This window comes from Channa argus, chromosome 1 (genome assembly GCF_033026475.1).
Source record: "Channa argus isolate prfri chromosome 1, Channa argus male v1.0, whole genome shotgun sequence".
Lineage (NCBI taxonomy): Eukaryota > Metazoa > Chordata > Actinopteri > Anabantiformes > Channidae > Channa > Channa argus.
Window position 1 is genome coordinate 44,555,538 of NC_090197.1, and position 25,166 is coordinate 44,580,703.

Below are 25,166 nucleotides of genomic sequence, written 5' to 3' on the forward strand. Positions count from 1 at the left end.
CCAGAGAAACTGCCATGAACAGTTGGACAGATTTTAATACAAACTCTCTGCAAAATCTGTCTAAAAGGATTAAGAACAAGGCAAGAGATTATAAACACCTTAAAAATATAGGATCTAAAATATTTCGGTCAGTTTCACTAATCCATCACATTGTGTCTTTCTTGACGAGAACAAAATTGGCTGGTTTTGGTGGATCATCTCAGGTTATGCTGCTTTATTGGTAATATACCTGTTACACAGACTTTCACTTTAATTACCATGACCATCAGACAGTGAGTGAGCCAAACAATATGCAGATATCTACAGTACAGTTTATTTCACACTGGCTGACACAGACTGTTTACATATTTCCACAAACATTCCAGAATTAGTTTTGTCCTGGGGAAAAACAAATTTATTAAAATTAAAATATTCCTTTCCTGTAAAAAAAAACTAAACCAGAATTATATGTATATGGGTAACAGTAGGCACAGACAAACACGTTCAGCTCTACATAAGAATTTGATTGATAGTTGACCCCCAGTTGCTTTATGGTGGGCCTTGGTCACATGAGTAATAATATGGGTAATATGTACATCTGTCTCACGTGCTGGGCCAACCGCAGCTCATTTTAACCTGGGATATCAGAACTCCTGCTATTCCAAATAAAACCAGTATTTTAATATGGCTCACACATACTTGATTTGAGTTCAACAGAAAAGCTGCATAAAAGCAAGATTTCAGGTGCTTAGCAACTAAGTGTTGAGCAAATTGTATATGAATGAAATCAAACTACAAAGATCCATTTTTGAGAAGGGGGTGATGAAATAAATCTGGAAACGGCAATCAATCACAGCAGAGCTTCAGCAGGGGAAACTGGACAGTTTTCAGACACGTAGGAGCCAGTATTTCAGACTGAAAGCCATGACGTACTGCATGGCTCCTGCCTGTCTGAAATCCCCAATCTTTAACACAAAACCAAATCTTAACTCCAATTAAAGGTTTTTGACTTTCATTTGCGAGCCTCTCTTGACCACCACTACTTATGGGTGGAGGCAAAATCTGTTTCAAGTATTTGACAAAGTGTAATTCAAACACTCGTGTATCAATTGCCATAATGCATTCAGTATTTGATCCGTGTGTGTGTGTGTGTGTGTGTGTACTGTATGCACAGCACATGTGAAAAGAAAAGATATTGTACTAAAATGTGACATGTACTAATGCAAGTGGAGACTGCGTGGGGTAAACTTGTAGCCTGACACAATATCATCTCTATCTCTGTGGCGTCAGACATCTTTACTGTAGCTTGTCTCTCCCCCCTCAGGACCTCTTCAGTCGTCGTAATCTAGAGGTTCTGGGCACATTTTCACTCCCCTCCTCTCTGAGTGCGGATCTGGAACTAATAGAGGAGCATGAGGATGCAGGCTTGACAGATAGGCCCCTCAGACTTGCGGCCAGCCTGTTTTGGTTTGTCTGTGCCGTGTTATTGCTTGTGAGGGGGAGCCTCTGGGCCCGTTTCCCTGGAGTAAGCAGCTCTACTTCCAGTGTGGTTTTCTTGCACTCGATAACTGGGAAAGCCTTGGACTCTGCCATGGCTTCGACTGGAGGAATGGGCAGCAGAGGAAGAAGATCATGTTTGGATGTTTGTGTGGAGAACTCCGTGTAGTGAGTTTGTAATGTGGCTGGAGGTCTTCCAAGGCACGTCCTCTTGGCCCTCTGTGGATGAAGGTCTTCCCCTGCATCAATCGGCTTGCACCTCTTGCTCATGCTGGTTGCCTGGATGATTTCTTGGTATGAGTAACTTACTGAGGCTCCTTTTAGGTTGATGTTGTCTGGAAGACTATTCTTAGTCTGCTGTTCCTCGATCAGGCTCTGTTTTTGAGTAGTCCGAATCTGAGCCTTGGCTTCAGTTATGGCACTAGAGCAAGGCACCTTATGGTCTGCTCCTGGAAGAATCTCCTGTTCAGAGCTGGACACAGTCTCTTTTGCATTAGATTTAGACTCTGCAGCTCTAAATTCCCCTTTTAGGTCTTTGAGACAGGCTCTTTGAATAATTTGCTGCTCACCAATACTGGAACCACTGATATCTTGCTGGACACCAGCTTGCCTGGCTCTGAAAAAGTTAAAAGTGTTAGAGGATATAAGCAGATAGTGTCCTCTTTGACTGGTGAGGTTGGAAAGCTCTGCATTAGATCATACTTACATCTTTTGAAGCACAGACGTCTTTGTTTTTGTGAGGCTGTTTAAAGGCTCTTGGGTTTCTCCTACTTTGGAAAAATATTCTGATCTGCTTTGTTCACTCAGCTCAGTCTAGTGAGGACAAACAGAATTGGTGTAAACAAAAAATATTATTCCTGGCATCGCATGGAAACATTTGGCTGCACATTAGACTGTAATCTGGCATTATCAGACATTAAAAAAAACAATCACCATAATGAATATAATGAGTTCGGTTAAAAGATAAAATAATCTAATGTGATAAACAGATACAGTGTATGTACATGTATCCTCGTGGGATTCTCTTGAATTTTTGTCACCTCACTCACCATTTGAACTATGATGCACTTAATACTTCAATCCAAAACAACCACCACAAAGGCTTCAGATAATAATCACCAGGTTGTCATAATGTAACATGTGTTTCACAGTCTGCACTGTCTGAGGCTTGGAGTGATGCTCGAAGCCTGAGGCAGAATTACTAAACAGTGCTGACAAGTTAAAACAGCAATTAAAGAGGTCTTATTAATAAGGTGACAGAGTGGGGCAGAGAAATGATCTAACAGAGGAACAGAAATGGAAAGTGCTAACAGTGGGGCAATATCTACTTAATACACTTAACAGAAGAAGTCTTATCATCAGCACACTATAGCAGCACTGTGAGTGGCAGGTTCAGTGGTTCAATTGCAGATAGGCTGAAAAAAAAATCTAAAATAAACCCCTTCTTTCCTCACATTAAACTACAATTTTGTGTCATTGTCGTATTATTGTAAATCCTTTACTCCATATGCCACTTTTTACTTAACACCCTATAAACAAAACATTACTAGTTGTCTAAAATGTAAAACTAAGGGTCAAATATTCAATATAACCACATACTCTGACATATGCAATATCAGTGATGGCCAAGAGAAGCTCTGAGGCAGGACCCAGAGTGAGTAAATGAATGAATCTCACCAGCATGTACCCTCAGGTCAATAATCAAGCTTGATCTTAGGTTTTTACTTGGCTGAGCGAGAATAGACCCTGAATTTATGCCTAAGAGACGCTGGTGGTAAATTCTGCCAGTTTTAAGCAATGAGAGCCTGTTCATTTCTTGTCATTTGTAGCAAAAAAGTTAGTTAGGAGAGCATCTAGGTGATGGTTTGTAGATTGTGGCAAAGTGTACATCGCCATGCAGAGTAAATGGTTTGGTTCCATTCCTGTCTCTTCATGTCACTGTCTTGCTGTCCACCCAATTAGTTGCTTCCCAATCCATGTGTACGTATTTCTAAGTGTGACTGAGTGAATGAGAAGCAGTGTAAAGAGCTATGGATACCAATAGGGAAGAAAACCACTGTGTAAGTGCAAATTTATGTGAACTTTAAAGCAAAAAGCTCCCAGTTGTCCGAGAGGAATGTCAGAGGATCGCTGAAGTAAGTAGGGTTCATTATCTAGAGACAAAACATTTAGTGCTGGCGATGCAAGATGAAAAGTCAGAGGGTGACCAGTTTCATTAGGATTCAACCTTTGGCCACCCGATTGTATCACAATCCATTCAATAGTTGCCAGTGTCGATAGCTAAAATCTCTACAGACTAATGCAGTGGGAAAGTAAAACAGTCAAGCCATTTTTTCTATTCATTAATACAGGACAGGAGACAGGAAAACCCAATGTGGTAAACACTGGCATCAACAAGCTGTTGTAAACATAAAGGGGGGAGGGGGGGGGAGGGGGGGGGGGGGGGGGGGGGGGATGAGGAATCATTAATGTCCCTACCCACATGTCGTGATACTAGTGCCAGCATATGACCCAGCATAAAAAGGGGGAAGGAGTAATTTTCCCAAGCTGGAAGGGCAAGCTGGAGCATTGCGGCTTTGAGATGGGTGTTGAGACCTAGCAATTCTGGTCTATTGTGGACAGAATAAATAGGCCTGAGAGAGAGTTGGGAGTGAAGAAGAAGGCTGGACAACAGTGGAGTATAGGTGGAGATGGCAAGAGAGAAGGGACAAGGTACGAATGAATAAAAGATGCATTTAGAGCGCAGTACAACAAAAGAAGGGGAGCTCCTCAGAGTTACACAACCTGACCTCCACAGTTCTCCAGCATGCCCACAAAAGCAAGAATCCTCACACAGGAAGTTGTCCACAGACTGCCCTTTGTGTTGAGTTGGGGTCATGCTAGAGTGTGGGCAGAAGTTCAGTCTTTACACCAAAAGCTACAGCTAGCCTTGGATTTGGGACAATGACAGAGGCAAACGTGCAATTGCCTACGCAGTCACATGCCCACCACCACAACAACAATTCTGAGAAAGATGTGGGTGCTGTCATTTGCATTGTAATGCCTTGATGTGTATTCTCATCTGTTTAATATGAATAAATGCTGTTTGAAAATGAACTTGAAAGAAAAATCAACAAGAAGTCAATGGGAGGTTCTCTGAGAAAGTTTAGTGCCTTTCTGTTCCTGTCGGCATGACTTCAAAAAAGAGGGAGAGAGAGAGAGAGAGCATGAAACAACAGTGATTGAAAGGAAGAAGCATGAAGAGAGACAGGGCCTGGATATACAAGTAGATAAAGGAAGACAGCTAGAAAGTCAGAGAGGGAGAGATGGTGCATGCATTATTATCACTAGAGGTCCAGGAGTTAGTCATTCTGTACATAGCAACCTAAGAGAGGATGGTGCATGAGGATTATAATTATCACAAGTAAGAGAAAACAACAAGAATTATAGCGTGAGAACTGAGATGGCCTAATCTTGAACATGACTACGCAAACTCCAAATAGCTGAAGAGAGTTCCATGAAAGAGGAGGTAGGGACAACAGTAAATAACAATGTCTAACCACCACAGCTACCACCTTTTTTCAGCTACGAGAATTTAGCCCACACACAGCCAGCCAGTCTGCTCGCCTCCACACAAAGCAGCAAAACACTTTTGTGATGCAACATGTAGAATACTTCAACAATGCCCTCCCTGGCCCTGGAGCCTCCAAAAAAACACGGTTCCGCCACGGGAGCTGCAACACGACAGCACATCTGGATGTCAGATTGCAGCGATAAGCAAGGCAAAAGGGCAAGGAGAGTAGTGAGAATGAATCATTAGGTTTAAAAGCGAAGCAGTATAGACTCTCATAGCTTGCCCCTTCTGAATGACTCCTGGAAACGACTTCAAAGATAACCAACTACAGGGCCCCCTAAAATACTAGCACTGAACAGTTTCTCTTCTGCCATCTAAGATAAGGTACAAGAAGATTATCTTTTAATGCAGCAGCATTTGAAAGTGATGTACTGATACAAACACTGTCTGACTGGTCTAAAATACTACACATACAATCTCTTAGAATTAAAAAAAAAGTTAAATACTTAATATTGCAAGATATACCAACATGCATTAAGGCTTTGTCTATATAATCAACATAAAAGCGTTTGACAATTCCTTTTTAAAGCACATTAACATTTCTTATGATATTTGTTCTTAGTAACCAGGAAAAATCTGTCTGTTTGCAGCTTTATGTCCATCCATTTTTTGAGAACTTTTAAAGAGATGTAACTCATCTTAACTCATCATGAATGGAGGCTATGAATGATGAATGAAGAATTGGAGTTGGACCCTGAGAAAGAAAACAAGTTGATGGGTCAGAAAGCAACTCATGTGTTGTCATAGTAAAAGCCCGATTGTTTGTTGTTGGATTACACTGATGTCTTTATCTCACCTAACATGCATGTAATCCAATGCGATTGCATCATATCTCATCTGTCACAAAATAATGACTTGTAATGCCTGAATCCTGTGAACTACTTAAGTTATAAAAATGTAATTATTCCTTTCACCAAAAGGCTTTGAGCAGCTTTATGATGGCATAACTAAGTATACAAAATCACGTAAGTGGCACCGCAAAAGAAGAGCACCATTTAACTGTCAGTGCCGAAAAATCTCTGCAGAAATGTTCGTGAAGCCCATATACAAATTCCACCCCGCTCCCACAGAGGAAACATGCCCTGTTTGTCTAAGTTTACCACATCATCCATGCAACAAAGTCAACAAACATGCATAGGCACATACTTTTCTTAAACAGAGGGCAGTATCCCTTAATCTTATCCCTGAACGATGACAAAGGTTTTCAGATCCACCCATGTGTAAGGATTAAGACAAGCTGTTAACTGCTTTGACTTCACTTCATGCAAATCCATGAAAGCAGCCCAAGTCAGGATGGAATGAAGGGACATGATCATGTACTGTAACCGATTATAGCCATGTTTTGGGCCTAAGCAGGGAAGATATCAGCAGACACTGGACTCTTGGGAAAATACTGCTGCTAGCTGTTGCGAGCTGTGAAGAACAGAGGCGTGCTGAGGTCATGAGTAAACACACAGGCTCGTCCAGAGCTCAGAAGAGGGGAGGACTGGAAACACATCTGCTCTGCCTTTGATCCAAACTTCTGCAGCCCAGCACGCCACTCACCTCAGCTGCCCACTCTGTGCCTGACTAGAAAACAACGGCCACAATCCTAAACACTAGCTCTTCCTTCCCATGCTGCCCTGCTCACTGTTGGTCCTGACTCACAATAGGAGGAGCTTTTTATGATGGACTTGAATCTTTAAATGTCAGAAAAATGTTTGAGAAATGCTTTTGAAATGCTTCTCACTTCTCTCTCCAACAATTGTAATAGTTTAAACAGCCCTAGCTCTGCATAGCAATAGTCAGTCCTAGATGTCTAGACCAAGTGCACCTGGCTGATGGTCATCTCCAAAACTCTGGTCAGACAGATTATTAATCAGTATTATCATATCACGTTGGATGGTTGAGTAGTGCCTTAAAGCAGTAGAATAGTGTTTTTAAATTGACATTCTGGCAATCAGACTCCAGATGTAGCCAGATGTAGCCAGATGTAGCCAGGTGTAGCCAGATGTAGCCAAATGTAGCCAGGTGTAGCCAGGTGAGCTTGATATATGTATGTGAGAAAATAAAGAAGAGATTTAAGAAGCTCTTTATTTCCTATTGTTTAGACAACATTTTTTTTAATCATTTTTTGTGTTTGTTATTAAGTAAAAATTAGGTAAAGTATGAATTCCTTCCTGGAAAGACTGACACCACAATGAACCCTGTCTCACTCCCTTATGTAGGTTTTCAACAAAGACTGTTTGGAAATGTTAGACACACTGTTTGCCAGCATATTACACAAAATAGCTAATTCAAAGCATATCCTACACTTTAAACTGCATAAAAATTTAACTGAGTCTGATTGATGGTAATATGGCAAATGTGCTAGGAAGTTAGCAAGTTTTCTGTTACTTCTCCTTTTAGCTCTGGTATGATTTGGCTAACTCTTGAGGAAAATATCTGGCATCTTTGCTGCTAGATCTTCCACTCCAGAGAGCTGTGTAAACCAAATAGACGAAATTAATCATCTTGCAGCTGTAAAATCAAAGAAATGTGAAACAGTAAACAGCACAACTAGGTTATGATTCTCAATAGGTGTTTCACTATAAATCAGAATTATCATAACAAATGATTGTGTACTCACTAACAATCAAAAAATAATTATTATACTTGTTCCTACTACACGACTGAAAATGACTAAATCTCTCCAACTGCACCACAGCTGTAAATATGACAAATAAAACTATGGGTATGTGGGAGTGAGACATTGGTTTTCACAGGACAAAAGGCCAAGTGTGATGTCACCTTAGCTGCCTCTCAACATAACCCCCTGACCTTATGAGAAGTGCTAATTTGATGAGTCTACAATTCCACTGCGGTTGAATCCTAACAACAAAACCAAAACCCCCTAAATACAGGGAAATGTGGCATTTTTTGGGACTAGCAGGCGCATGCTGTCAGAAGTTGTGGGATGAAAGACCCCTTCTTCAATACATGACCAACTCTGACACAGGACTCCAAAGACCCTATTATTTTTAGACAGCAACATTATTATGCCTTACATCAGCTATGACTCATTGCATAAATGTTTTTTTCATCTAGATTTTCATCTTTCTTGGCAACATCAAAATTGCAAAAAACTCCCTATCTAACAAAATAAAACAGAGCATGGGATGTAAACAAATAACTGCTTTTGTCATGTGAAAAACTTCAGCCTTGCTTGCTTCTGGTATCTTTCCCTTATAAACCATGCTCAAGTTTGGGAGAGTGAGAGCTCCACCACAAGACTCCCACCCTCCAATTCCCAATGCTTGTACTGTATGAGCCCAGAGAACCACATCCTGAGGAGAGGAACGCAATCGACAGCAATGCCTCCTTGAACTGGAAAATTGGTTACACAATCTGAACTTTTCACTGACGACTGTGTTGCTCCACTAAAAATATTACAATCGCTGCTTTCATTGGAAGCCAAACTGTGGAGAGTGCAGAGACATTTCAAAGGGAGACAATAGCAAAACCCCATAGAAAAACAGTGGGCCACTGATCATGGGATGAGATGGGAGAGATGTCTGTCCTTGATGTCAGTGCCAAGGTGAGAGGCTCCACCACTATTTCCCAGAATACTCTGGGGACTTTGGGATCAAATGTGCACTGCCCAAAGGATAGTTGTCTGTAATATGAATTGACAAAAAGAAACTACAGATGTAGGTCTTATGACAAGGCCAAGAGAGCAACAAAATATACACAGCATGGACCTATAAAGGAAAATACCCACTGACCCCACATTTATCTGAATCCAATCAGTCAACGCACATGATGTGAATGCAGACAATCACATTAACTGAATTCTCTGCACCCAAACAATGTGCATTGTGTAATTGTCGATCACTTGAACCATGAATGATAGGCTCCATAATGGAGAATATGATATAATAATTATGTATTGTTTTTGTACTGTTTGCGCTCAACTTGTACCAGAATTATATTGTGCACTGATTGCAGTCCCATGATAACCTTAAATAAAAAAATGAAAGTCTTATTTTTTTCTGTTTCGTGCCGTATTTTTCCAAAACAGACCTTAAAGATCAGTTCTAGGAGTATCTAGACTATCTTAAGAGCTAAAATGTACAAAATTACTTGGTAGAGAATCAGCATATATAAAGTGAGAGTACAATTTGGCAACACATCCCTATAATAACACACAGACCCATGCAGGACTTTTTGCCAGGCGACTGGAAGAGGAAATGGAGGAGTATAAACAGCACTCACCACGCCAAGGCTCGGGTTTCCATGGTGTGCTGAGGCATCCTCTGGGTAGCTCACACACACAACATATCGTTCAGGAAACACACGCAAATCTTAAGGCAGGCAAAGAAACAACACAGACCATGCAAGTTAATAATGGGGGCTCACCTCTAATTATGAGTCAAAGTCAGACGGAGGGAATTGTGGTGGAAGTTTGAGTTTTCATCTGCAAACACCAAGTTTTTACTATCCCTCAAACCAAGGAGAAAATGTCAGTTTACATGTAATTGCTGAGCTTTATGAGCCATATAAACAGCATGAAATATTCTAACATTTAATATTAACAATGGCTCTTGGGAATAGTATTTCATCAGCTTCAAAGGCAAAGGCCATTTACAACAATGCAATTATGTGCTATTTTATAATAAATCCAACTGTCCATTAGCTCTGCATTTGATCATATCACCTCAAATAGACAACTAAGATCTGACTTAATGGCCTGTCTTTGTGCTTCGTCATGCGCGTCATGACGGCAGGATTAATGGCTTAAGACATTGTCGTCTGACTATAAATGACTCACTTGAAATGTATTTAATATTTATTTGTACCTAAATGAATGGTAATTTTCATGTAAAATTGAATGTAAAGTTCAAAATTTCATTATTCATGTCAAAATGTATTTTGTATTTCTGCAGTGTGTAGCTTATAGTTATAGTATATAGCACTATACTTTAGTTTTCAGTTTTTACCCCCATTGCAATTTCTTTTAAAACATTTGCTTTGTCAGGTGAAATGAAAACACAAAAATGTATATAGTTTAGTATATAAAATTGATTGAAAATGTTTCTTTATTAGAAAAAAGTAGCTTGCTCTCTTTGAGTTGGGAATGGATAAATGAATAGTCGTGAAAATACAAAGTCCTAAGTCCCTTTGTAAAAAAAAAAAAAAGTGAACCCATCCTTTAACTTGAAGTTTCCCATTTTGCAGTGTCAAATTATCCAATCAGAATAACAACTTTGTAACCATCTGCTTCATAGATAATTGATTTTTTTTTACATGTCCTGTCCACCCTGTACAGCTAAATCAGCCTAAATTACACAACCTTTGACCTCAGGAGACTGGGTCTAATTTGATGTGTAATGGGCCTGCTGAGAGAAGCCATCATCTCAGTCTGGAGCAGGTCAGTGCTGCTTTAACATCCAAGCCCCCAGGGACCAGATATTAACTTTACTGACAGGAAGAGAGCGTTGTTGGTCCCATGAAAAGGTGGCCAAGGGTCACAGACACTAGATGGGCCATGAAGATATATTCTCACTGGTCTACATAGACAGCACTCCAATTTTTCTCTCCCACTCTCAGTAGCCTCTCAAGGGAACCACTTAATGGCAGCCTGTTCTCAACAACACCCCAAGCAGGTAGGGACAGAACATAAAAACAAGTGAGGGGGAGAAAAATCAACATGCAGACCACAGATGACTTACTTCTTTCTGTGGGAAATTTGGCTGAGAATGAGCTTTTGAGATTTCCATTTGTGATTCATTTGACTGGGAATTGGTAATTGATTAATTGAAAACATGTATGTTACATACCCCCATAGAGATGTTTGGAAATACATCTGAGGTTGAAGTGCCGCTTCAAAAAATTGGCAGCAAGGCTGAAGTTCTTCCCTATTTAAAAAAAAAAATAAAATGACAGAAATATAGTTAACAGTAAAACAGAGCAGCATGACATCTTAATGAAACAATTTGTACATGTGGCACTACTTCTAAATCTGGAAAAGTGCCACCAGAGACACCAGTGGTTAAGTGGTTTGCCTGCTGGTACTGTTGTCATTCCCTGAAACACTGATAACATTTATTCAATTTTTCATCTTAACACAAAACAGCCGCGATTGGCATTTAAATAATGTTTTGGTCACACAAATGCTATTCAGACACTGAGATAAAGTGGTTAATCAAAGGACATGTTATGCAAATATTTTTGATCTAATATAAAACTCTGGCACTCCATCACACACAGTGAAAGCAGGCTAGACATACTGACTGCTGAAGAAATATCCATAAAGCTTTACTTAAAGTGAACACAGGCCTAAAAATGAAACTTGTAGAAATTCAATAGCTCTGCTTCCACAATCCCAAAACATACACTAATTTTAGCCCAACAATGTACTTTTAGATCTGGATCACTCTGCCTTACTCTGGATGAATTCTATCAACTCCCCACAAACTTTAATCTCAGGCTCAGTGTAGGGCTGAGGAACCTACGAAACCAACTAATTCATTCATTCAGTGCGAAACTGAGTGTTCTACTTTAATTGAACTGATGTTCCAGTTTGGCACAAGCAGAGAAACCATAATTTGGGCCTCTATTTCTCATGAATCTTTGTTATAGTATGTAAGGGGCCCGTTGCCTAATCGGGTAGGAATTTGTTGACTAAAAGACAGGGTCTGCCTAACACGCTAGCCAGTTGTTCTTTGTAAACACAACAACAGAGCTGGGAGGCTGACTGAGTCTGTGCACCCTGTGGACCTCGTTGGTGCCCAACTCTTGCTGCCTTTTGTTTCTTTTCCTTTTTTGGCATTCTTATATTACTGTTGCCGTTTAAGAACCTCCATTAACTTGTAACTATGGGGATTTTAGTATTTTAACTTTAATTACAGAATTAAATGGGTTTAATAGATTAAGACTCTCCTGGATAGTGTCAAATATGAACTTTCATCATGCTAAAAATGATGTTAGAATTTTGAAAGAAGGGAGTTTCCACCCATCATCAGTCACTCGTTAATTGTAAAAAATGAAAATAGATCTATTAGATATGGTGGGTTAGCGTGAATATACAAGACAGAGTAAACAGCATGGAAACAAATGTGTAGAGAACTGTGTGAACATTTCCCCCTAGTCTTTTACTTTGCCTCATCACAGCGGCAACTCAAAACCTCTAATTCAAAAACCAGTAATCTTGCCATTCTCTGGATAATGGCATGCAATAACAGAGACGGCTTGTCACAAAACGGCCACAGGTACACGGTTACGTCCACTGGCCAGTGATTAATGGTACCACCTCTCCTTTCTTTTTCTCAATGCCTGCGGCTGAATTAGCCACCAGGGTCACTGCTTCAGACAATAGGAAAACAATGGCTTTCAAAATCCGGATACTTACTGGTTCCTACTGTATTATGTTAAGCAATTACAATCAATATTTTTCTTACAGCGTAAAATTGTTATCTCGATGACAAGGTGCAGTACTTGTCAGTTTACCACTTGTGGGAAGGTGTTTCATTCTAATAGATTGTTAAACTGAATTTTAGCCTACGGCCAACTTCTCATTACACGTCAAGACAGCAAATTAAGATTTGTGACCATACATATAAAATCTCTTAGGGAACAAAAATAACTGAATAAAAAAAAAAATACAGACTTTTGGCAATCATATCAGGGTGATTTATCTAAAATAAAATCTAATTCTGTGTGTGAGAGCTGGCATTAATTCATAACTGGTTTGTGTACTTCTTTCTTAATGTTTCAGTTGACATTGACACAGTCACACCCTGTGACTTCTTGTCCTCCTTGTGACCTCTTAAATAAGCCCAATCTTGTTTGCTTGTTTGGTAATTATATAACTATATGACTACATTTACTCTATTCCCCCATAGCCTTTACATACAAGTTATTTGTCTAAAGAAAATCCAGAATATATTTCAAGTTTGAGCTGGAAATTGATGCTACTGCAGGTCTCACATGAAACAGGCTTTAATTAGCGGTTATTATTAATCTTTTTCCTCAAGGCTTATTGACAGCCATTCGATTGGGGACTCACTTATTCCTTGAATGTCAAATAAAAGCCTGCTCTACAGACTGGCCCAGTGACAACTTTAGGTAAATGATGAATATTTTCTATGGGACTATTTTAACATTTTGTTTTGTCAGGTAACCCCTCTAAATATCTCTCTCTCTCTATATATAGCACAGGCTGTAAGTAAAAAGGCCGAACACTGCGGGTGCAAGTGAACAATGACCATAAAGTTAAAGTTCTAACTTTTATCTTTAATTTTAGGTGTCAACATACATACTTGGATCATAATGTAGTAGTGTAGACATTCTCTGTAACACAAATAACAAAAATAAACATAAATATAATGTAGATAAAGAAACAGTTTTGAACTTTTATAGGTTTAAAATTATTGTCTTGCCTGGCACAAAATAATAATTAATACTAGATAAACTAACAATAATGCATGTTAATGTCAGAAGTACATATACAATGCTATTGGAGTACTTCTTTCATTAAGTGTCTAGTGTTGGGGCCTTTGCAAGGTTGCTGCTGTAGATAAAGTATGTGATACACATTCAGAAATCCCAAAAGAAAACTGCATCACTTTTTGAGTATGTTGAGCATTCTAGCAGCATTCCTTTATTGGAAAAAAAACATATTCTGTTGTTCTTTAAATAGCAAAGAAGTAGTCATCTATCTCTCATTCTGGATTTCTATCCAGAGAGGAATGTAGATCTGTATCTCTGTTTTCTTTGCCCATTCTGGGTCCAAGAAGCAAGCATCTTTCATTGCACAGTCATGGCTTTCTATGTTTTTAGAAGCTTTTGATTTAGTCCGTTACACTCTTTAGCCTCATGTCTAGCTCAACAACTATTCTCACTGCTTTCCCTGGTGGATTGAGCTTGCCAATTCCCAGGACAAATTTGAAAAGGACGTCTGGACATAGAGTTGGGAACCAGTGCAACGCCATGGCCTGAGACATCAGCTGTTGCTCCAACTTTATAACGTCCTGCACAGCACAGAGTTGCTCTTGGCAGTCTTCCCGGGTTCTCTCGTGCTAAGCTTACATTCATGTTTCTCTCTCACAAACAGTTTGCTGGTGCCTCATCTGGGAATGAGTGGCCCTTTTCTGTGGCAACTGTGGCCTACAGTGGTGCAATATCCAAATCTGAAGAACAGAGACTTTGAAGGGCTTCATTTGTACTTCTTTCAAGAGAAGATGGTCTTGTTTTATTGTCGTGAAACCCAATGCGCAACAATGTTATGACAGGTCAAATCAAACAGTAAACAAGCCAGCATGCCATGTTTTCAGAAATGTGGTAGATAATATTGTAACCGCTTGTATGAAGAGATTTCTACCATTTATAATATACCGCAGGCCAAATGCAGAAAAGAAGAAGGCACAGATTCCACAGGGCTGGTGCCAAGGCTAGAATACTTTAGAGACACACACACACACCCCTGCAGCTTTCACCGCTTCCTGGGAAAACAATGAGAGGAAAGAAAAGTCAACAAACCAAAGGGCATCCAGAGTGACTAGGACTGTAAAATGGAACAGACAGGGATGATGACAGGGACCGGGGTCAAAGGTAAGCTCCATCGAACAGCCTTCATTAACTTCATTTATATCCTGAGAAGATCATTAAAACAACCATAGAACCCATAGCCTCCTTCTTCTCACCATCTGCATCCCTGGGAGCCAGTTCTCTTTTGGCTCATGCATTAATCGGTATGTATTTCTGCTTAGATATGGAGGATTTTCAGGGGTTCCTTGCAGATCTTGGCTATGCATTTATGAGGTCTTATGAAGAATACAGCCCGTGACTTAAATGGTAAGGACAGCAAACTTACTGTGTACTCATTAGTAACAGCCGTGTACCTCCTACAGTACCTATAGAAACATTTTGTTGTTAATTGATAACAATAAGCAAAAATTGGGGAATAACAGGGAAACAAGATGATAATAATACCTACAGTGTATGTATTTTTTATTTAAGAGGTACTTATTAAACATTGCATGTTAGGTGCAAATACTTAACATGTAACTATTTTATAACTACAGATAAGAAGAGGGTGAGAGGCTCTACTTTAAATTACAGCGTTTATTTGTTGTTCCTACTGTGTAACACTGGGTAACAGGGGTTTAGATATATTAACTTTGAGAAAATAAATAGCAATCATGCTTTTATTTTATTAGCTCAAAACAAATTTAAAATTTGTTAAACTTTCAAATAACTTATTGATAAATTCCCACGCAACCCCTTTATGAACAGGAGTTGAATCAGCAGGATAGTCAGACATCAGTGCCTGAGAATCCTGCTCTTTTGACATCTACACTTTGATGTGGACCCCCTCCCTCCGTCTTCAAGTGTGGGTGGAGAATTGGGGCTTAGAGCGAGAGAGAGGGGTGGAGTGGTGAAGGATGAGAGAGCCCGAGGAAGTTACCCATATTTAAGAGGGGGCTTTCCTGGAAGGACATCACTCTCTGTGTGTAACTGTAACTATGGCCGTAGCAGAGCACTGTGCCTTATCATCCTGCACAACGTCCACCTGAAACAATATTTGCACATGAGTGTTCAATTTAACATTTGGGTGACCCCTTCATCGCAGTTACAAAATACGCCGCAGCATGGTAGCTCAGGCCAACCCATAATGCAGCATGTGACTAAAGTGGTGGGGAGCATTTTGGAGCGCACAACAATTATCAAGGGAAAAAAATCCTTTTCTCAGAAACATAATTTGATGAGAGAAATGCAGTCACAATACAATCTGTCATATTCAATCATCATTAGAGCTAATTAGCTAAAGAAGTGACAAATCTCTCAAAGTGCTGCCACTGTTTAGCTTTCAGAACAGAGAGGGTGCAAACGGCCTATTTTGCTTTGGATTTTTGCAGAGCAGTTTGTGGACTTGATGTTACATCCTGTGCTGTCCCTTTAAAACTCACTGAAAGCAGGATGTCTCTTCTAGCTAGGTCCTCTGTGAATCTGAGTGTGTTTTTATAACAGGAACATTGCCAAGGGTAAGCCTGGACAGGCCCAGGCCTAGTCAGACTGACCACAGGTCTACTCCGTCACATAAAGGCATGTTGTTTTTTATGTTTTAATGATTGTGAGTGTGATTTCAATACTGGAGATGTCACTGCTATATTATAGCCAGTAAATGGCAGCGCCTTGTGCTGGCTGTTGTTAAGCATCTCACAGATTAGCAACAAGTTTAGAAATATTTTGATTTTGAGGTGAAATAATATGTAAACAATCAAATACCTTGCTGTGGATTCTTGCTTCGTCAAGCTAAAGACGCTACAGTTGGGAAAAAAACTTGCGCTTCTCCCTCTCTGCAGTATCTCTAGGTATAGAGTTGTATGAATTCAGTGTCCCTGGTTGTTAATAACAGCGAAGATGGTGTTCTTTTAAAAAAATATATGATGTGGTTTCTGAAGTAGTACTGTATTCTTCCAGATTGTTGTATTGTTTGCTATTTGTTGGCAGTTATATGAATCGTTTTCGACTTGCATGATGACAGGAAATTAATTTCGGATTCATTATGTTATTGTTAAGTTTGTTCAGGTCTGGTTAGTTTTTCATTAGCTTTGTAGTTTAGGTGCATATATCTCATCTGTCATGTTTTTAGCCTTAGGAGTTATTTAAGTCCTTTTTTTATATATAAGTTAGATTTGGGATGCATGATCATGCCAAATGTAGAAAAATGTTACAAGTCCAATTATTAGAGGCCTGCATATTTAGATGCAAAATGATTTAGAACAGATGCTAAGTCTGTGTTGAAATTAATGAACTGAGGTAAAACTCTTTTTAATTGATGCAAAGCACTGACATCATGCAAAAAAAGACCGGGAAAGTGTCTACTATGTTCCTTTTGTTCAGACCATCGTAGTCAGGTTTTTCTGACAATACAAAGCTAATACGGCACCCTGCACTACAATGACACCTGTCCACGGGAAAAACTAGAGCTCACAGAAGCATGTGACAGAGGCCCCTTTCTTTTAAAGTGTAGAAAAGAGCAGAGAAAAACAACAACATCCTCTAAACGGTTTCAGCAATTCCTGAAAGAAGGCATTCTGGTCAGGGTGAGCACTTAGTATGAGTTCAAGACAGTGTGTGCTGTCTCCCAGACCAGATCGTGGTAAAGGGGAACAGTCACATGAATGTTATCTGTGCTCAGGCTCAGGCCCTAATTATATGAGAAAAGAGTGTGGTGTGACAGCTATGGCGGCAATTGCGGTTATGTTCTACGAGGCTGCAGCTCTGCAACTCTGTGGAGAAGGAAAGAAAGTGAGAAAACATGAAGAGATGAAAAGAGGAGAGCAGAGAAGAGCAGGCATAGAGGGGAGAGGAGAGAATAGGAGAGGAGAGGAAAATGTATGTAATGTAAATTTACAAAAATGTTATGGGTTAAGAGTGGAGTCAGGCTGTCCTATGTCGCTGCTGAGTAAGGCCAGGGGCTTACAGGAAGGATTTAAAGAGCCGCAGCAACACCACAACGCACCAAGGAGAAGGGGGTTGCCCAGGAGAGGACAGGGGGGAGGGCAAGTGGGGAAAAGGGGCAGGCTGGCTAGAGTGGCTATTCTGATCAGGATCCATTTCCAGCCTGGGCCTTGGAATTCCTTTGTTCCTGTTACAGGTCTCCATTTTCCCCTCGCCTTAATCCCAGCCTGCCTCACGCCCAGTAACACAGAGCAGGTAACTCTGCCACAGGCATGCCTCTCTATTTACAGAACACTCCCCACATAACAGCCACTCATAGAAATAGTAATAGCTGGGGTAGCACTGAAAAGAAATAAGGTTGGTTAGTAAAGGTTGTCACATGTTTATGCATTCTGAATGCAAAAAGTTTCACCCATATTTTGACTAAACAGTATTTATAAATTAGATAACCTGTTTTAGCGGAGCCAGAGAACACAGGGCAGAGCGAAAATGAACCATCTGAGTGTCTCCTCCCCATTCTTGATTGGAAGGGAGATGGTCATTTGTAAACACATTCTCCAACAGTAAAGTTATCCAGCAATGCTTTTCTCACAATGGCCATGGCCAGGCTGCCTTAAGCCCTCTTCATAGGGCTGCCAAGAAGAGTCAGTGGTACACTGTGCAGCACTCGCAAAGCCCTCTCCCACGGCTATTAGTGACCATTCATCTGGGGAGCCTGGGAAAATGCCTCTCCAGCCTGCAGTGGTCATGGGGAAACAGGCTGGCAGGTGTTCCCTCCCCCTAAGCCCTGGCACCTGTGCAGGGAGAGTAGGAAGGAACCATCTCTGCCATGGGCTAAAGCAGACTTTAGGTACCACTTTGCCAGGACTCTAACTGGTAGGAAGGCACCAGGCTGAACTCAACATGAGGTCTGCTTGATATGGGGAAATCAATGTAACAATATCAGGACCAATAGTAGATGTATGACATCTCGTAATGTGCTTTGACAGTTTGAAATGGCATGTTACTAAATCCGCGTAAAATTGGCCCTCTTGGTTTAAACTCTACGCATACACGCAAATATATACATTCTGAGTCAAAACAATAACAAAAGCAAGGGAAAACTAAGGTAGCAAACAATCAGCACTGGAAGCAAACACAATCTAATCTGTAATGTTAATTATTAATAACTGATAAACAATAAACTGTATGTTGAATTTTCCAAAAGGGCAACATCTGACATGAACAGGTTTTGTACAGAGCTGTGGCATGTTCATGAAGATAACCCCAGACACTTTTTCTCTCAAATATCATATCAAATGACAAAAATGTATTCCTTGCAGCACAGAGAACCTATTATCCACTCATTTTCAATATGTAATTACTCTGAGAAATGTGGGTGTGTTCAACACGGTCTACCAGGGAGAATGCAAGAGGCCTCTCCCAAGCTCCCCTTTCCTGGGCTTCTAACATCTAGCATGTCCATTCTGCTTGTCCAGAGCCAAAATGTTTGGTGGGAAAAGTTCCTTCTGTTCATCTCTCCTAAAACATAAATAAATCACATCGCTATGAGCTAATCATGAAGTCTCAAGCCGCCTGGGTTAAAAAAAATGTGGGTTTGGGGCTGTGGGGGGTTGACAGTTGATAACCTCTACAGCTGATATTTGAAAAATGGCTTAAATTTATGTTGGCAGTAGACATGGGATAAGCCCCTCTCATGTTGACTGGGTGCAATACACACATGCACCCAACACAGCATATGTACATAAATACAATAACCCACAGAGATAACTCAGATACAAACACTTGCAGTGAAGGCCTTGGAATGTTAAAAGCTGTTGATGGCTCATTTGAAGTGCCAACAGCTGAGGCTGTTACGCTGTTCTTACTGCTTTCGGTTGGCAGAAGCCCCTGTGATTTCACACTGGCACCAGCTCAAACACCACCTCATACAAGACCCACAGTCCCCCTTCCCATACCATTTGACATCTACAGCCACACTCCATTTGCCTATTCTTGGCCAAGACATCAATTCTTACCCCACCCAACACCTTTCTCTATATGCAACAACATTTGCACATGTTCCAGCACATGTGTATCAGTCCAGGATATCCAGCTTAATTCTGCTCTCGGATAGCATAACACAGCACAATCAAATATGTAAATAGGATAGACACTGGAAACCAGCTTCCACTCCCTTGCTATGGACAGTCTGAAAATCCTGTGAGGATTAGCAAGTTAGTGTTTGACCTGCTTGCAGAATAGATGACCCCAATACTTAATACCCACCCCGAGGTTTGCTGGACTTCCCTCCCTAATCCTGTAGTCTGTCCTCCCCTTTTTATGGCTCCTGCCTGGCTGCTCACTTCTCTCAGTCCCAGTCTCCACCTTTACTGCCCTGCCACCTCCCTCACAGGGGACAATCAAAAGACCAAGAATACTATTACACTCACTTAAGACCTTTAATCGGACAAGAGCACATGATGTGTGCAGACCTGTTTGCGCTTTGGCTTTTCATGTTCTGAGAGAGGAAAGCTCTTCGATATGGTCATGTTCCACTGGTTACATTCTTTTTGGCATAGCTGCATAGAGCTTAATCATTTTTACATGCATATTTCACCACTGAAATACTGATAGTCTCCTTGTTCACACAGTGGAGCAAATGCGTGTGTGTAAATGTGTGTATGGAGCCTCTGTCTGTGATCCCCATCATTAGAGATGTCTGTCTCTCTTCAGTCTGTCATGGGGAATATGAGTCAGGCTTTTCAGTAACCTTACACTGTCAGGCTGTTCGCACCTAGCCCAGGGGGAGGATATATCTCTCCATCACAGTGTTGCTCCTTTTGATTCTTACTAACTTACCGTCTATGAGCAACCAGTATGTCTGATTATAATGACTATATGTGTATCAAAAAACATGTTTGGCAGCACATATACATCTGTATATGAAAACAAAAGCCCAAATGGAATGTCAATACTAAACTGGTGGGGAGTAGCGTGAGAGGCAGGGCTGCAGCCACAGGAGAAATTTTATGGGGCTGACTGCCCTGTAATCCTCACAGTCAGCTGTGCCGCGCTAAGTGAGGCCAGTTTAACTGCCCTTAACTGCTACCTGTGACAAACCTACCTACCTTACAACAAACGGCTGGGTGGGTGGGGGTTCATCCAAAACTAGGCTTACAGTGCTTCATGTGTGGGTGGCTGGCTGGGGGAATGTACTAATAATGAAAAGGTAAAAATGAATTGATGCGATTTATTCACATTAGTACATAGGTATCTTTCTGTGTATATGGCCGTATCTGTATGTGTCAGTGCAACTGTATTTGGCGTCATCTAGTTAACTTAAGTAAAGATAAACACAGATGTGTCAACCCCACATTAAAACAGGAGGGCAACAAACATTACCTACTTTAAAGGACTTAACATTTTGCATGTACAAACATATAGGAGACATGCCAAGTAAAACAGTGCAACACAATATAAAAACTTCTACCAGTTTTCTCCACAAGTCACACCCTGGGCATAGAGGCACCGTGTCTCAACTAGTTCTGTTGTCTTTCTACCCACACTGTCATCAAAAAGTTAGCCATAATTTTTTTATTTTTGGACTCTTTTCTAGCTCCATTCCCATCCTGCCCACAGATCTCGATTGCCCACCTCCATGCACACAGGCACATCTCTGCACTGACTTCCAAGTGAATAAATAATAGTTTTATGTTCAGAGCCAAAGTAAACCATTTTACCTATTCAAATGCCGATGATAGACACGCCTAAGACGAGGAAAGGGAAGACAAAGATAACTACATTCCATAGAAATGAGAAACAGAGAATTATATTCAGAAAATATAACAATTTAATGTGTATACTTTCGCAATAATTTAAATTAATGCTAAACACAGTGCAGACACAATGCGACTTGCACTGCACTGGCTGCTAGGTTTAACGCATCTCTCTCCAGCAAGCAACATTTGCACTGCACTGGCTGCTGGGTTGAGAGCAAAAATTCAAAAATTCTAGCAAGAGTAGTAACTACATTGTAAAAGGTCTTCTGTAATAATAAAATACAGTGTATGAAAATTATACGTCGTAACCTTATTCTTTCAGCTAAGAAACATTAGTAGGTCTGTAGAGCTACTGGGGAATGAAATCTACGCTGTTTACATATATTATCTAACTGTCTAGACAAACCTGAGTTGCATACTTGAATGAAAATCTGTTTCCATGATGCAGCTTTACTGCTGAGGTCTCTTCAGTTGTGTCAAATACTGTAGCTGTTTCTTAATTTTGACTTCCATGCCTTGCTGGATCATGACTGGATGATCCAATTTTACTGGCCCTAAAGCTATTCAGCACAGCACCTGGTCAAAGTTCAACTAAATTCAACTCTGACCTCTGCATGCGTGCAAGGTTGGCCAGTGGAGTGCTGTGTGTGCACATTACTTAGTGCAATGGCAAACTGTCATGGCATGACACAAGCCACTGGATAGAATATTGGAGTTTCAGACAGCAGTGGTTCTGTGTCTAAAAGCACACATAAAGAAGCCACTGCTGTACACAATAATAGGGTGTAAAGCAATGTACTACATTACCACAAATAGAACATAGAATGTAAAAACTGACGAAAGTTAATGAGGATTACCTTTCACAAAAAAGGCTGAAGCAGGTGCCAGCTCCTTCTTCTGTTTTGGCTGCTTTCTGTTGTAAAGAGACTCTGTATACTGCTTAACTCTTTCGTCCACAGCATCTCGAACAAGGGCTGCAACATCCTACAAACAGTGTGCAGATATTTCATTCTAGAAACTTGTTGAACTGCTGAAAAAAAAAAAACATACAACAGGCATACAACAGGACAGGTCTAAAGGAAAAGGGCCATTAAGGAAACTTCACACTGGGCAGGTGGACAGAAAACAGCTTTGCAAAAATGATAACCACTAATAAAAAAAAGGACAGGGGGTTTCTTAGATTCCACATTGCTGCTGTCTTTCAAAAAGGCCCTCAGCAAAACAGAAGCAATATATTCTCTGTCTCTGTCACACGCACACACACACACACACACACACACACACACACACACACACTCACATACATGCCCTTCTCCCAGTGTCTGTACCTCAATGTGGCCCATAGGAAACCAGCTGGGGTCCTCTTGGCCGCCTAGGGGCAGAATGTGGAGATCCACCAGCACAGCAAAGTTCCCACACTGTAATACAAAGAGGAAGAACAGTCACAGGTTGCTGGGGGCATTGAGCTAACAGACAACAAAAGAAATCAGAGTATGGGTGACTGACAGCGAGACAAACCTCAACGACTCCCCCATGTCCTCAAACATCACCCCAGGCCTCTCCACAGAAAGTCCTTTCCCTCCTGTTTCTCGGTCTAGCCATCTCTCTACCAATCTCTTTACTAAAAAGCATGGGCCTGTCCGATTCTTTATATCACCCCTCTTATTCAGTCTAAAAAAGATTTTCATGTTTGATTAGACTTGAAACACAATCACTATCTCAGGTCATAACAGACAGGCCAAAAACAGTTAAAAGGATCTACCACATAAATAAGAATTACACTTCTTTGCACCAGGGGTGATAGAACTGATGTACCCTTAAAACATTCCATCTTTCTGCACTACTACTTGTGACTGCTGTGGAACGCTGAGTAAGGAGCTGCAGAGTGGATTCCTGAACCACTAACTCATCGTGCCAATGACAATAAGCTACAAGGGACAGCGAGGCCAGAAATGCCGCGGCAGGTTAAGATGCTGTTACATCTTTCTCAGGCTAGCCTGATTATGGTTTACACATGAGTGCAAAAGGTTCCCGCTGCAGAGAGCAAATGGATGTGGGGTCTCGTGTGAACTTCGCCTCTTGCTGGACAAGCAAGTAATGGATGGACAAAGACCACCCACAATACAACACACTGAAGCAACAAGTTCTGCGTTAAAACCCCCAGAGTGACAATGCAGCAGAAAAGCATTGAACAAAATGGGGTAGCATAAACAGCCATGTAAAGACAAAACCAAACCGGCTCACAGTGTTAAGCTGGAAAAGAATACAACTGGGGGAGGTTCTTCATTTAGAAACAGGGGATACTCACACACTGAAGCTCACTCCATGGGCTGAAGAACTGTAAATGGAAAGACCAAATTCTACACTTCAAACTTGAGAGATGCTGCCATGTCCTCACTCTCATAATAATGCAAAAAAAATACATTCAAATATGTGTGTAGGGAAAGCCCAAGCCACTGAGCCTTATTCTGGACACAAATCTCCACATATCGCAACCTTCTGCAGTTGTCTCCTCCTTGAGGAAGTTGAGGAAGTTTTATTCACTGTTATAAAACCCAAGTAGGGATGAGAACCTTTCATGTGGCATTAAAAGGCAAAACACTGGGTCTGAGCAAATCAAGCTGCCAAATAGTTTGCATTATGTTCTTTCCCATGAGAGTATTTTCATTTCTCATTGCCTTTGTGCAAATAATAACCAAAGTGAAGCTGCTCCCTTACTGCTACTTTTAAGGTTAAAAAGAGGAGAGGGCGCCCCCATATGACTGATAGGTGAATGTTTCAGTCAATTCCAGTCAGAGCTTGCATCGTACTACTGCAATACAAGTCGAGTCTCTAAGGCTTAATGTATGCCAACTAGAACTGAACCATGTCTCTGCTTCAGAGAGTAAATGGGAAAGTAATGTTATTCTTAGTCTTATAAAAACAGTCCATTAATCTCTGATACTCTGACTCATCCCTGCATATCCTGAAATATGCAAGAACAAGACAGAGTACATAAGTCCAAACATCAAGACAACAGCAAAAATAGAAAATTTCTAAATTGCAAATATTCACTGTGAAGATCATAATAGCACTTAACACAAAGCTTATTGAAACGAAATACTTGCAAACGTTGGGGAACAAAGACAACAAAGACCTGGATGCAACTAGAAGGGTGGCCTCCCTTATGTGTCAACACCTCATGTATAAAATGTGTGCATGTTGCCTGTCAGTATCAGGTTGTCCCTACAGATGCGTATTCTCCCTCTATCCTCTGCTCTTTGTCTCAGGTTGGTCCATGGATGACTGGTGGCCTCCAACAACTATCAGTGTGTGGGAATGCCTAGCAACTGAGGGTCAGGACCCTGTCAATCAACACAGCCTTCTGACTAGTGGACGAGCCCCAGCGTGGGTTCATGGGGGTTGGACTTGACACACACTAGACATGTTTGGGTCTCTAGAAGTCAGTTTTCAACTTTTGACAACCTACAATGGCTTCAGAAAGCAATATAAGCACTCTAGTATTGTGTATGTGTAACTGGCTTATAACGGATAGTGGCCCAGACATGAAACTCTTATTTATTGTTAACAGTGTGTCAAAGAAACGTTAATGTACTACAGCAGTGATTTCAGAGATCAGTTAGTGATCGTATGGTACAGGACCACTTAATAATTAAAGCTGTCTAGAATATTCTGGTTCCTACATTTTTGCAAAAAACCTGACTCAAGACCAGTTTTCTTGGGTACTGTACACAGCACAGAGTTCTAGAAAGTGACATGTTTAATCTGATCAGTATCTTGGAATGAAGCAGTATAGGGTTTATAGTGCAATCCTTATGGCAAGGCACAGCAGGGTGAATCCCCCAATGTAGTTTATGAGCTCCTGATTGAGTCTGTGTTTTGGGCTGAAA

General features: G+C 40.7%; 1 protein-coding gene across 3 annotated transcripts in view; it reads right to left on the bottom strand.

The window, feature by feature from the left end:
* Window positions 1–299: 299 nt before the first annotated feature.
* Window positions 300–25,166, bottom strand: part of slx4ip (SLX4 interacting protein) — a 30,068-nt gene continuing 5,201 nt past the window's right edge. For all 3 annotated transcript variants that reach the window (XM_067525289.1, XM_067525297.1, XM_067525286.1), the window contains exons 3-8: window positions 22,605–22,694; window positions 22,134–22,260; window positions 10,888–10,965; window positions 9,323–9,411; window positions 2,183–2,289; window positions 300–2,092 (exon numbers count right to left, since the gene is read on the bottom strand). In XM_067525289.1, coding sequence (XP_067381390.1) covers window positions 1,300–2,092; window positions 2,183–2,289; window positions 9,323–9,411; window positions 10,888–10,965; window positions 22,134–22,260; window positions 22,605–22,694 — 1,284 coding nt within the window. In that variant the 3' untranslated portion in view covers window positions 300–1,299. The remainder of the gene's footprint in view (window positions 2,093–2,182; window positions 2,290–9,322; window positions 9,412–10,887; window positions 10,966–22,133; window positions 22,261–22,604; window positions 22,695–25,166) is intronic.